This window comes from Elephas maximus, chromosome 4, assembly GCF_024166365.1.
Source record: "Elephas maximus indicus isolate mEleMax1 chromosome 4, mEleMax1 primary haplotype, whole genome shotgun sequence".
NCBI classification, from domain to species: Eukaryota; Metazoa; Chordata; class Mammalia; order Proboscidea; family Elephantidae; genus Elephas; species Elephas maximus.
The window spans coordinates 102907614-102922402 of NC_064822.1; the positions used below are offsets into that span (position 1 = coordinate 102907614).

Sequence of the window (14789 nt, forward strand, 5' to 3'; positions counted from 1 at the left end):
TCCCCATACTCTTTCCCTCTCAGAGGTTTTCAACTAAAATAGTCTCCATTGCATTTCTGGTCTTTCAAATGGTTCATTCTTGATTACATATGGCTTTTTTCTTTCCGCTGTTTTTTCCTACTCAACTCCTTAAAATACTGTTGCAGCCTTAGAAGTTTTATTGGGCATGGCCAGGAGTCCCCAGACTATAACCAGATGTCTCCAAGAATTTTGAGAATAGCATTTATCAAGAACTCCATGTTAACTTTTAAGGGGTTATCTAAGGCCCGAAATAAAAACTCACTTTTTATGAGAACTGCAAAATTCAACCCACCTGGTCTAGATAGATAACGGTTATGGTGGGAAAACTTGGTAAAGCCATTGATTCAAAGAGCAGAGTTAAGTGAAGAACACAGCAAAATAAGTCATGAGCTCTTAGTTTCACAACCTGCTTTGGTGTCTGAGGGACCACATGGATGGAAATGACCAATCACACACTAAGAGAAGACAGATCAGCTGTATCAAAAAATGGGGGAGGAAGGAGGAGGGTGTAACAAATTATACTGGGAGATCAAGAGGTGTCCTCTGTTCCAACCTGACTGCTAACCAAACAGGGAAACTAAAAAACATTTGTTTTGGTCTGTTTTCCGTTTTTTAGAGAATTTGAGGTAGGTTACAGATGGACAGTTCCTAGAAGAAGTTTCGGCTGTTGACCAGAATTCCTTGACTATAGGATTATGTGATATATGGTAATCCAAGATGTGGTCTATCACTATCCTTTTTTTTTCTTGTGATATGTCACAAGCAGTAACCACCAGTGTTATGATTTGTAGGCCGAATCACGCTAAAGGTCAGGGCAGAGCTCTCTAAGCAGAGCAAGTAGAAAGAAAACACCCACTGAGCGGCCTGGAGACAAGGCGGTCACCAAGTTCCTTGCTCAAGGCCCAGCTCACCTGTGTGAAGTTGATTGGTCTGTCTTTGGTAATGCAGTCAGCATATTTGCAAGCGAACATCCCACAGTCACTACCATTCATCTGCTGTGGAATTTCCTGAAAGACCAATAACAACAAAGAGGTCACATCTTTCCAAGTGCTTTCCTTCTTATTAGATTATAAATAAGAACTAAGGGATATAAACTTTACAAGTTTCCCTAAACTTTGAACAGATGGCCCTGGTGCCACTCAGGACAATGGAGTCTCAGAGAAAAAATACAGCATCTCAGTTAGGCCTGTGTACTTCATATTAATCACACAGGATAATATCTTAGGCTACCATGGCATCTAAGGGTGTAAAAACTTGTCCCTTGCTGAAAGGCCAATCAACAAACTTTTCTCACTGGAGTGAAATGCTTAGCAAAATACCTGGGCATTTGAAAACCAAGCTCTACGTAAGAAACATCACCAGCTTTCCCACAAATAGCTTAATATATCTTCCTCGAGGAACCAACAACCAAACTGAGGAGGGCTAGACACTAAGATAGAAGGTTCTTACCAAAAGAGTAAAAAGAGAACCTACAGACTGGGAAAAAAATCTTTGGCAATGACATACCTGACAAGGGTCCAATCTCTAAAGTATACAGAAAACTTCAACAACTCAACAACAAAAAGACAAACAATCCAATCAAAAGATGGGCAAAGGACATGAACAGACACTTCACCAAAGAGAACACTCAGGTGGCCAACAAATACATGAAAAGATGCTTGCCATTAGAGAGATGCAAATCAAAACTATAAATGAGATACCACCTCACTCCTACAAAAATGACACTGATCAGAAAAACAAAACAAATGCTGGTGAGGTTGTGTGTGGAGAGACTGGAACTTTTATACATTGCTGGTGGGACTGGAAAATGGTACAACCACTATGGAAAATGGTATGGTGCTTCCTCAAAAAGTTAGCAATAGAAATACCTTATGATCCAGCAATTTCACTCGTATGTATATATCCAAGAGATAAAGAATCAATGACACGAACAGACACATACACACCTATGTTCACTGAGGCATTACTCACAATAGCAAAAAGATGGAAACAACTTAAGTGGCCATCAACGGATGAATGGATAAACTGGTACACACATGCAATGGAATACTATGCAACATTAAAGAATAATGAGGAGTCCACAAAACATCTTATAACATGGATGAATCTGGAAGATATTATGCTGAGTAAAATAAGTCTGTCACAAAAGGAGAAATATCATTTGGTCCCATTATTACAAAAAGTCAAGAACAGATACACATATAGAAAGCAACATTCTTTGGAGGGAAAATCACTTTCTAGACAGTAGACACTTGTTATTTTTGGAGATGGGTAAGGCAATACCAAATATAGGTGAAGTCTACACAATCTGACCAAGGTAAATGAAGACACTAAGAAGTACACAAGAAAAAGGTATAATTTTGATAAACGTTACAACATACACAATTCTGTAGCAAAAGTAATAACAACCAAAACATATGTGTGGTTACACAGACAGATAGGCATGCACACATGTGTACAGGAAGGCACATGCAAGTACGTGCATGTGCATGTATAGATGTATCTGTAGGCGTATGTATACGCGTTTGTGTGTGCTGCATATATAGCCATATATGTAATAAAGCACATACAGGACACAGTTACAGAGATTTCTTAGACATATCCAAACAACTTTTGGGAGTGGTTTACTGAGTTCAAAAACTTAGGACCATAGTCTCCTGGGACAACTTAGTCACTTGGCATAACATAGTTCATAAAGATAATGTTCTACATCCTAGTTTGATGAGTAGTGTCTGAGATCTTAAAAGCCTGCAAGTGGCCATCTAAGATACAAATATGGGTCTCTAATCGTCTGGAGTAAAAGAGGATGAAAGAAACCAAAGGCTTAAAGAAGAAACTAGTCCACAGGTCTAACAGCCCACATGAACCACGGCCTCCTCTAACCTGAGACTAGAAAAACTAGATGGTGCCTGGCTACCACTACCTACTGTTCTAACCAGGGACACAACAAAGTCCCAGATGGAATAAGAGAAAAATGTAGAATAAAAATCAAATTCCTAAAGAAGGCCAGACCTACTAGATTGATAGAGATTAGAAGAAGACCCAAGAATAATGTCCTGAGATACCCTTTGAACTTGGAACTGAAGCTATTTCTGGAGGTCACCTTTTAACCAAATAATAGACTAGTTATAAAATAAACAGTATCACCCATGAATAATGTGCTCCCTCAAACAATCAGCTGTATGAAACCAAACAGTCAACATTTACCCAAAAGCAAAGATGAGAAGAAAAGGAGGGAATGGAAGGTAGATCAGAGGAAACAGAACAAACAGAATGGAAATGAGAATGCTGACACATCGTGAAAATTGTAACCAATGTCATGGAACAACTTGTATAAAAATTGTTAAATGGGAATCTAATTTGCCATGTAAAAACTTTCATCTAAAACACTAAAAAAAAAAAAAAAGTTCTGGGAATCAAGCAGTAAAACCCTTTACTTCTCAAATACCCGAATCTCAGGATTTCCACCTCATCAAGATGAAACGTACCTGGCTTTTCTTGCTGAAGAGCTGCCAGCCATTGGTGTCAAACACTTCCCTTTTCTTGTCAAAGCTTTCTTGCTTCAGGTACTGTCTAAAGGTATTGAGAGAGAACAAGATGAGCTATGGGGAAATTTGATGACAGCTGCCACCCTAAGAATGGGACTGACAATCCCCAATTAGGAAGAGTTTCATCTGCTCCTCTGAAGAAAACAGTCTATTACACTGGGTGGAGAATCCTGGGTCTGCTAAGCTCCCTCAGGAGCTGAGCTTGCTTTACTGCCCCTACAATTAATGCCCACTCTATTGACCTTTTTTTTCTATTGACCCAAGAGGAACAGGATAGCTGTGTCTGATACTCAGGCTCCCTCTACCTACTGTTCCTCCTCAGGAATAAGTTTTTAGTTTTTCCTTGGTTTATATGGTCCTTTAGAACTCAACCTAATGGAAGAATGTTTTTCCAGCAATATCAAGGTATTTATTTACCATTGTTGGGCATGATTCTCCCGTGTGAAAATTCAATCCAAATCAACAACTTATGGAGTGTACACCTCATCTTGGAGTCCTGATGGCGTAGTGGGTTAAGAGCTACAGCTGCTAATCAAAAGGTCGGCAGTTCAAATCCACTTGCTGCTCCTTGGAAACCCTATGGGGCAGTTCTACTCTGTCCTATAGGGTCACTGAGTAGGAATTGACTCAGTGGCCACAGGTTTGGTTTTTTGGCTTACACCTCATATTGGAGCTCTAGTGGCACAGTGGTTAAGAGCTCAGCTGCTAACCAAAAGGTCGGCAGTTCAAATTCACCAGCTGCTCCTTGGAAACCCTATAGGACAGTTCTACTCTGTCCTATAGGGTCGCTATGAGTCGCAATCAACTCAACACCAACGAGTTTGGTTTGGTTTTGGTTATACCTCATATAGAACACTCTTCGTAGGTGCAAACCGCTCACCATCCTGGAACCTACCTCCTCTTGGCTACCAGAGTGGTACAGTGAGGAACAGGTGTTTTGGAAAGAGAAAGATTGGGCACAAAGAGATTTGCATTCTGGCTCCCTGCTGAGCCACTAACTAGTAGGATCTGGGGAATAAAGTCACCTCTGTGGGCCTTGGTTTCTTCATCTGAAAAATTAGGAGGCTGAATTAGATGATGATTTATAGTTTCTTTTTTTTTTATATATATACTTTAGTGTACTATGATAGTAATTGCTCCCAAATGAACATATTTTTGGCATTATTATACTGTCAAATTTTATCTAAACCAAAAAACCAAACCTGTTGTCATTGAGTCGATTCTTACTCATAGTGGCCCTATAGGACAGAGCAGAACTGCCCCGTAAGGTTTCCAAGAAGTGGCTGGTGGACTCAAACTGCTGACCTTATGTTTAACAGCCAAGCTCTTAATCACTGGGCACCAGGGCTCCAGATTTTATTTACTTAGACTTAAAATATCCATTCTTTCTTAATATGAAGATTTCCTTCATTAATCACTTCACAGCAGCTGAGTTCAAAAGCTGGAAAAACACAACATATATCTGACATTAAACTCATCTGTCTCAGCTTCCTACTTACAAGAGGATCTTGCAGGCTTCATTGTTTATCCCACCCATTGAATCATAATAGGTAATATTCTTCTTTCTAAAGTCCACAACCTGGGAATAAGAAAAAAATCTGTGTGTTTATGAAGTGAAAAAAACTGGTTTCTCAGCTGGTCCCTTCCCTGGCACTGGATTATTCTGCCAGATTTCCTGGGAAATCATGCCAAGTTTGATTGCTACTTTGCATTATACCATTTTTTTTTTTTAAATCTGCAGAGAAAATAAGAACACAGGGATTATTTACATGGAACTAAGGATGAGGCTGACCAATCGGAGGCCTCAGTAATTGCCCTGAAACCTTTCCCGAGTGCGTTCTCCATCTGCAAGGTGGGCAACAGTGACAACATGCTCTGCAGAGAACCTAAGCTGAATGAGATCATCTCTATACAGTTCAGAAAGATAGGGAAAAGATTCCAGGTTTTGTTTCTTTACCTTGAGAATTCCCTTTTGGCTTTGTGCTTTTCAAATGTAATTCAAAACAGACTGTAAAATAACTTTTACACTTTTACAGCTGCATTAAGCTAAGGTATCATGTTCTCAGAGCCATAAAAAGTATTAAAACACTAAGTATACAACACAACTCATAATTAGGCAGAAAATAATAATCACAGAATCGGAGTTGACAACATCATTAAGAAGTCATTTTTTTCTCCCCATGCCTTGCCTTGACACTGCTTCGCCAACCTGTAACTCTCTTTCAAATTTTTTCCAGAAAAGAAAATTGCACAGCTTTCTTCAAAGTCTAAGTATCTCCCATTCTTGACAGAGGGTTCATTGATCTATCTGATTTTTATTCAACTTACCACAGCACACTATTACTTTCTCTCAATCCTCAAGTGAAAATGTAGAACTACTACTCACTACCCTCTGTGTATTCTGTAATTATACATTTCTTTTAACTTTTATCAGATATAAAAGAGGTACTCACAGCTAAACACCAGTGTACACCCAGGTGAATGGGCACCAAGAGAATGTCAACTGAAAATACATCCACTTTCTTGGTCCAGCGTTTCACTGCCTGATATCCAGCCGTTTTTAACTTAGTGAAGAAAAAGGTATTAAATGCATGCACACTTGGCAATCCCTTCTCTTTACTTCGCTCCATCAGCATGTTCATGTAGAAATTGATTATCTGTGGGAAGAGATTTTATGTATTAGAATACCCTGGCCTTTCTGTGTAGTTGTACTATACGGGGGGGGGGGGGGGGGGGGAAGCAACTGCTGTAGCGAATAGTGTATGTCATCGTTTCCTGTTCAACTCAAGACTTAAACATCCAACAGGTTCATGCCCTGTAACAAATTCTGATTAGAAGGGAGGAGGGTTGAGGTGGTTATAAACAGCAAAAAGAGGAAAAGCTGGTATGTATGTGTATATATACGTATATGTGTATCTAAAATGGGGTTTGGGATACAAATGGGCAGATGCTGGCCAGACGAGGGTTAGGTCAAAAGATGAGAGAATGGAGAGGAAGGGGTGTTAGAAGGTGAGGCTTAGGAAAAAGGAACCAAGGAATGCAAGGAGTTTAATAAGGCACATTAGCAGTCCCTTTAATCTGTTGGGACTGTGTGAGCAAATTAAATAGATCTTGAGCCCACTTTGTTAGAGCCTACTGTTAATGAAGCAAAGGTTGAGAGTTCAATCCTTGTATGTAGGTCACCTAGCTTTGTACAAAGAAAGAAAATCCTGCTCCATGACTAAAGACTGTCTTTTTAGCCTAAGAAGCCATCCTGCAGAGGCAAATTGTTTGGTCTCAAGCAGAATTAAGTGATAGTGCCTATGGCCTAGGATAAACCCATCAATGGTACTAGAAAAATACCTCTAAACTGACAGCAGCTCAGTAATGTTACCTCTATAGAGGCAGGCATGAATGCAGCATAAAAACCTACATTACATGAGACCTGAAAGTCAAGTCACAAACATGAAGAGTAAAGTTCTCCCCCAGAATCTACATGTTTAGCTTTCTCATCTTTGTGGATTCCATTTATGCCTTCAATATCAAGTATGAGTGAGAGACATGAAAATGTCTGACAGGCGAGATGTGTGATTCTTTCTGTTAATGAAACAACATCCCCTCTAATAGTAACTATGTTGTCCATGGTTCCTTTAGGTCCAGGACTCCTTGGTACTAAAGCTTGAAAGTTATTGTGCTGGAAGTTGCTGCATACTTACTTTATGTGGCCAGCTGAGGCCAGGCCAGTGTCTGTCAACTACAAGGAATGAATGGGCTAACTGATCCACAACTTGGAAATATGACTAAGAAAACAGGCACATTTTTCAGAATGCTTTTTGGGGAATGGGAAAACGCCCCTGTCCTTTGACAAATATTTACACACCAGGATGCCAGAGCAGTGAGCTACTGCTCAACAGTAGGCAACTACATACTGGGTAGGCAGCAGGGAACACTGCCACGAACACATCGGAACATGGTCTAGACCAGAGAAAGGGCCTATAGATGAGGATGCTTAGGCAGTGGCAGGGAAACCACACTCACCATGAGGCAGAACTCTGAGGTGGGGGTGGCAGAGGCTGAAGAAAGACACCGTTCTGCCTGTAGCTCTGTGGACTGAGCAACAGCAGGCCCAGCAAACCCAGAGGACTCAGGTTGTAGCTAATTCTCTGCCTAGTGTGATGCCCAGTACATTGCTAGAGCTCAGTAGCTTTAAACAATAACAAATCAAGGCACAATTAGAACTGTGTAGAGCCTAGGTGTCTCAAATCTAGGTTTCCAATCTAACTCTGCCCCTGAGGATAATGGTGATGTAGGATGCCTCTAGACTTGAGAAGGTAGCCACAGTGCACGCGGATCTACTCAGAAATACAAATTTCCAGATTGCAAACTACATTCTCCAGTGAGAGAAAATCAGCAAGGGGGGATTGATTCATCTAGCATTCTACCCACAATATCAGCCATGTTATGAGGACAAACCCTTCAATCCAAGGGATGAAGTGAATAGGCGGATGACCTACCAGTCACTGCAAGCCAGATCTTCCACAGGGACAATTTACACATTATAACAGGTAACATGGAATCAGGAAGGAGGTAAGAGGAATCAGAGAGCTAAAGACAGTCAAACACATAAAAGCCATGGAGATAGGTGCCCATCAGGAAGGTATCACCTCTGGGCTCATTAGCCTAAGATTAAAAAAAAAAAAAGACGACACAAACCAGCAACATGCTACACTACCATATTTTCAGGAGAAAAAAGTTCCAGAAACCAAAGAAGTTTAGCTGGACTTAAACAGCCTGAGTTTCCCACCCCCGCCCCCACTTTGAGAGGGAGGATTATAAAACTAAAGACTAACACAGCTGAACAGGAACAGAGACCCAGCAATCAGGACACCACATTATCTATTTCCTTTGAGAATCCTCTCTTCTATTGATTTAGTCCTGTCTCCTACCAAGGTTTCGTCACTAAGAGGGGAATTTAAAAAAACTCACCACCATCAAGTTGATTCTGACTCATAGCAACCCTACAGGACAGAGTAGAACTGCCCCATAGGTTTTCCAAGTCTGTAAATCTTCATAGAAGCAGACTGCCACATCTCTCTCCTGCAGAGCAGCTGGTGGGTTTGAACTGCAGACCTTCTGGTTTGCAGCTAAGCGCTTTAACCACTGTACTACCAGGGCTCCTGATTCAAAACGAAATCGGTCTCTTCCAAAGTCAGCTCTTTAATTAGCTCTATCTAGTGATCTGGATTTCCCCTATATCCAGGTAAGAGGGAGCTTGGTGGCCTCAATATTCCCTCCTATTAGCTAAGGATGACATCTGAGGCAGAATTTAGATCCAAGTTTCTCTACTCAGTTTTTCAGCTATTACTCTGACAAGATCTGGATTTCCCCTATATCCAGGTAAGAGGGAGCTTGGTGGCCTCAATATTCCCTCCTATTAGCTAAGGATGACATCTGAGGCAGAATTTAGATCCAAGTTTCTCTACTCAGTTTTTCAGCTATTACTCTGACAAATGAGGAAAATATACATAGTTCAGCCAAGATGTGATCATACCAAAAAAAAAAAAAAAAAAAACCAAGCTAAGAAATACAGTTAGAGAACAACAAGAATCCTACATGTCACCTCACAGAGGAGAGCTGAAGATGAAGGACAAAAGAAATGAGAGAAGAGATCACAGTGTTCAAGATCAAAGAGAAGCAGTGATGGTCTGAGCATCCGCTTATATTTTATAAAGAAAAGGGTCCTTCCCCGCACAGTGAGAGCCCTTTCTGCACACAAGGCTCTCTTAGCTCCAGCAGATTCTGAACTCCCTTTGAAATAGGGGCTAAAAGTAGTAGACCAGCCCTGTGCCTACTGTTTATCTTGCCAATGTACCAGCATTTGAGGGTTATTGCCAGTGCTGGTCTACTTGTCACCCTTCTCGGGGTCTACACTGCCTCCGTGGGCTTGCTGTGGCTCCTGGTGCCTATGGAGCTGCCCCTCCTGCTGCCTCACAGCCTTGGCCACGAGCGCCTGCTTGTCTATGCAGTCCTGTCTGGGGAAGGGGAGGTTTGTTTACAGTGTCATGTTTCTTTGTGATTTTATTTGAAGAGCTGCCAGGTTGAAGCTGAAAAAAGTCACTCTAAAAGAAAAGTCTACAATGCTTTCCAAGTAAGGACTTAATCATTTTCCTGTATGTTACCACAATGACACAAATGACCATTGCTATTTGTATCTTCCTTCTTGCCCAGTAAGCCGGCCACGCTATCATTCTGTCATGCGTTTAGAAGTAAAACATTTAACTAACAGCCAAGTCTTCCATGTTTATACTCAACCCTTTCAATTTGCTTAAAAAATATTCTAAAAGTCCCGGGCTTGACAGTGCTCCTGAGCAGAAACCAAGACAACTATTAAAAAGTAGTTTTTCCAGTTTTACCTTTCTAAATTTTTACCTTACCTCCCCATTCTGATTTTTAAATTAAATTTACCCTTGTCAACCACAAAGCCCCAAAGACTAACCAAACAGCAGCACTTGAGTATTACGGACCAGAAGGTCATTCACTCATAAGATCTGATCTAGTAATATTACAGAAACTAAGAAGACAGGCTTCAGGAAAGCTCTATGTATTGCGCCCATCACTCTGAACATATACATAGGCTTTTTCTCAAATACAAATTCAAGTAACAAATTATTAGAATCACTGCTACAGTTTTAGAGAAAGATAGGTAGGTAACATCTATTATTACGGAGTCATAAAATGACAACTGAAATTACTACTCTCCATGTTACCCTGCACAACTCCCAGGTTTTTCAGGGCTAAGAGGTAAGCTAAAATAATGTGGAAGCCAATGAGTCAGTAAGAAACACTACACCTTCCATTGTGATCATTTTAATCCACATGTAATAGTGCAGGGCATATGGTAAATTGTATTCATGTGACTAATTTATCTCACTTTTTATTATCTTTTGCAATCAGTTTTTATTCTCTAAGGAAAATCTATTTCCTGTTCTAGGTTTGTCTAGCTGTACTTAATGTCTTGCAGGCTGGGTCCTCCTTTTACCGAGCATCACTCAGTTTTAACTACTCCTCGAAAACAGAATTAACATATTAAGCTATGATCACTACATTCCCCCATTTTCATGGATGATTTATGTTCTAAAAGTTACAATGCCAGACAAAGAGTTATGTGCTCTGGTTCCAGACCCTGAATATGCAATGAAAACCACGTGACCTTGTTACATCCCTTATGAAGTTTTACTTTTTACTTCACCACTACCAATCAAGTAAGAATACTTTCTCTGTCTCTGTACACAAGGCTATTATGATGTTAAATAGCTGAAAGACATCTTTCCTTTCAGAGAAGAGGCTTACAAAATAGGTAATTAGTCTGCCTGGTTAGCTATGGTGTCAGTATTGTTATAGCCTGCTATGTAGGTTTTATGTCAATTCCATCCGCCACCACCCCCAATATTTGCAATGAGTCTTATCCTCATGGCCTTTCTCCAGCTGGTAAAGTTAGAAATGCAATATTCAAGCAGTCCAATGTTTTCCCATTTTGGAAACAACTGGGAATTATTAATATGGGCTTGCAAAGGAGCCAACAAGAAGACATGCCTGTTTGCTACCCTTCCAGTTCAACCATGTAAATTGATATTAAGGGATGATGAGAGAACAGAGCTCTGGAAAGAAAATAGAGACAGGAGATGCTGTAATTGTCCTGTTTCTCCATGTGGGACAGGGCATATAGGGCTGTGTGGAGAAGAAAGTGTTTCCTTTTCCTGGTCACAGACATTGGAGAAGATGGGATCCATCTACCAGTCCAAGCCTTCTATACCCTTACTGATTTTCTATTGACTTATTCTATCAATTGCAGTCCCTGGGGGGTGCAAAAGGTTAATGCACTCAGCTGCTAACCAAAAGGCTGGAGACTTCCGTCCACCCAGAGAGGCTCCTCAGAAGAAATGCCTGGCAACCTATTTCTGATAAGTTACTAAAAACCGTATGAGCACAGTTCTACTCTGACACACACTGGGTCACGATGAGTCAGAGTCAACTCAATGGCAACCGGTTTTTTAATATGAAAAAAATGTGATATATCTTATTTATAATATTTTAATATTGATTACATGCTGAAATGACATACTTTGGATATATTGGGTTAAATAAAATACATTATGAAAATTAATTTCAACATATATTTTAATTTCAGATACATTTTTCGCCTCTAGAAGTTCAAGTTGGATCTTTTTTTAAAAAAAATCTTCCATTTCTCTCTTAATAATCTCCATTTTTCCTTTACCATCTTGAATATATAAAGTATATTTATAATTGCTGTTTTAACATTCTTGTCTGCTAATTCTACCATCTTTATCATTTCTGGGTCCGTTTCTAGTGATTTAATTTTTTTCCCTCTGAGTTGTATTTTCCTTCCTGTTTGCATGTCTGTTCATTTTTGATTGGATGCTGGACATTGTGAATTTTACATTGTTGGGTGCTGGAATTTATCATATTCCTTTAAATATTGTTGAGCTTCATTCTGTGATACAGTTGTTACTTCGACCCAGTTTCAAGCTTTCTAGTCTTGTTTTTAAGCTTTGTTACAATGGGTTCAGAGCAGCCTTTATTACAGGGCCAAACTGGCCCTAGCTCGTGAGGCAACACCCTTCTGAGGGATCTATCAATGCCCTGTGACTTAAGGTCTCTCCACTCTGGCTGGTCGGAACATAAACTATTCTCAGTCCTGTGTAAGCTCTGAGGATTGTTGATTCCTTCTTTCTGGTGGTTCCTTCCCCAGCCTCTGGTAGTTTCTTCCCATACCTGCACAGATCAGTACACATCCAAAGACTGGACAGGATCCTCTGTAGAAATCTGGAGCTTTCTTTTTGTGCAGCAATCTCCCCTCCAGTACTTTGCCTCACAAACCTTAGTTGCTTTGGTCTCCCTGAATTCACTCTGAACTGTCTCCTCAACTCAGCAAGACTGCCAGGTGCTGCCAGTTCCCCTGCCCCCCCACCCTCAATATACACATTACCCCAGTATGTTGGGGAAATAGTTGGGCTCACCTTTTATATCTCTTCTCTCAGGGATCACTGTCCTGCACTGCTTGTTATCCAATGTCTGAAAACTGTTGATTCATATATTTTGTCTAGTTTTCTAGTTGTTTAAGTTGAAAAGGTATATCTGGCTCCTTTTACTTCACTCATGACCAGAAGTGGAACTCAAATCCATTTACTTATATGCCTAAATTATTTCTATGTATTTCTAAATGTATCTGATGCCTTGCACCCACTAAGAAGCAGAACCATATGGCCACAAACAGACATACAAAGCCCAGAACAGTCTTCTCCTCAGGATCTAAATTAACTCATCTTAAAATCTGAAGGGATTTCAGAAGCCATCTATTCCAATCTCCAGGAAACTAATAAGTGATTTCTAGTACTAACACCCATTTTAAAATATTTCATTTTGTTTCTTGACTGGCTTTCAATCTACTTTTGCAATTAACCGTTCCTCTTCTTAACCATGTGTATCTTCCTTCCCTTGACCAGATATTTTTATTGATAGCTACTCTCTTGACTCAGTATAGAAGGCCCAATCTACAATATCCCTGATGTTACCAATCTTGCAGCCTCCTTTTGTATTCTTCACAAGGCAGCCTGTTCCCCCATTCCATTTTTGAGAGGTTCTATTTTTTTACGTTGGGATAAAATGCCAATCCTGTCACTCATTAGTCCTTTGAAACTATACAGAATTTTACTACTCACTGATACATAAACACATTCATAAAAATTTTTTTTGAAAGGTTATTATTGTATAAAAATACAGTGTGGCCTACTCTTCTTTTAGGAAAGAGAACAGATAAAGGGTAGTCTGTTCAGACAACTACAGGACAACTTCCAGATTTTATTTTCCTTGCAAACTAAGTATTATCCCTGTTACTTCCTAAATCTTATTCCTTGTCTGCAAAATGTTAAGAATAATGCGTCAGTCACCTACCTTGGATAAAGATTTTTTTTAAATCCTGTAATACTGACAAGAGATTTAAAAAGAAGAGAATTGGTTATTAACAAGAACTTCTATTTGAGGGAAGGGAATAGGATTTAAAAGATGAGAAATTACTTGGAAAAGAGATTGAGAGCTCACAACCAAGAAACAGAGTGAAGTATCTTTAAATGGGTATCAATACCTAAGGATACATACTAACACCCCATCAGAATGTTATCTTCTCAAGGGCAATAAGTGTGAAAGCTTGAGAAGTGTGGTACTTTGAAAAGGGTGCTTTTAAAAATAGTTCTCATCATCATCATGAACATGTAAATTGGCACCTGCTTTCAAGGTTAACATTATTCTGAACTCAGAAGACAAGCACTCCCTATAAAAGTTATGGGCAGGTGTGGCAAGGATTAAGTAGACAAGGAATCTTTCCTTCTCCTCATCTCCTCTAAATAATGTAATTTCCATTAACTTTGCTTGCTAAAAATCCAGCCTCTGATGGGCCCAGGGAATGGAAAATATGTCCTGATGAATACTGCCTCTGTAAGGGAATCTCACTGAGGTAACTGCCACAAGAAACAGCAAGAACTCAGCTCGTATCCTGCTCATTGCTGCCCCCTAGCAGGTTTCACATAATTTACAACAAAGGCTGCCATCCTGCTGGAATAACTGAACCCTCCCCTCCAGCAGTGACAGGCAGAAAAATGGCAAAAAACAGCAGATGAATATCTCCAAATCAAAAATACCCGGTAATTGTATATTTTTGCCTGTCCTTCATTTTCATTTTTCTCTTTGATTTGGTGAGCTCTTTTTTCCTATTTTTGATCCAATGTTCTAATGTCACATTTCTGAGCCTAAAGAAACACAGGTGGTTTCCTCTAAAGCAAGGCTACCAAACTGTGCCCTCCCTATCATTCTTGCTCAAAGATATTATTCAGAGAGTGATGAGCTTCTGAAACTTTTATAAACAGACCAATAACATAGAGAATAGAGCTAGTCCCTCTGGCCCTGGAGAACACCAACTTAATAGGCATGACATATGGTTTCCAAAGTTCTATATACCTGATCCTAAGACAGAATCCAATATAAGATTCTGAGACAGCATGGTATAACAGATAAAATTCAATGCTTAGGTCTGAATACTGGCTCTGTTTCTTACTAGCTGTGTGACCTTGAAATTTTCTTAATCTTTCTATGCCAGGTTTCCTCATCTATAAAACTAGTTTATCCTGCCTAACATGAGGTAAATATTCCACAGATGTAAGTCAG

The 14789-nt window shown here is 39.9% G+C and overlaps 1 protein-coding gene across 10 annotated transcripts in view; it reads right to left on the bottom strand.

Annotated features, from left to right (window-relative positions):
* Window positions 1–14789, bottom strand: part of SENP1 (SUMO specific peptidase 1) — a 61662-nt gene that overhangs the window by 2378 nt on the left and 44495 nt on the right. For all 10 annotated transcript variants that reach the window (XM_049882950.1, XM_049882952.1, XM_049882951.1 and 7 more), the window contains 4 exons: window positions 6023–6226; window positions 5069–5148; window positions 3510–3594; window positions 933–1028 (listed from right to left, as the gene is read on the bottom strand). In XM_049882950.1, the coding sequence (XP_049738907.1) occupies window positions 933–1028; window positions 3510–3594; window positions 5069–5148; window positions 6023–6226 (465 nt within the window). The remainder of the gene's footprint in view (window positions 1–932; window positions 1029–3509; window positions 3595–5068; window positions 5149–6022; window positions 6227–14789) is intronic.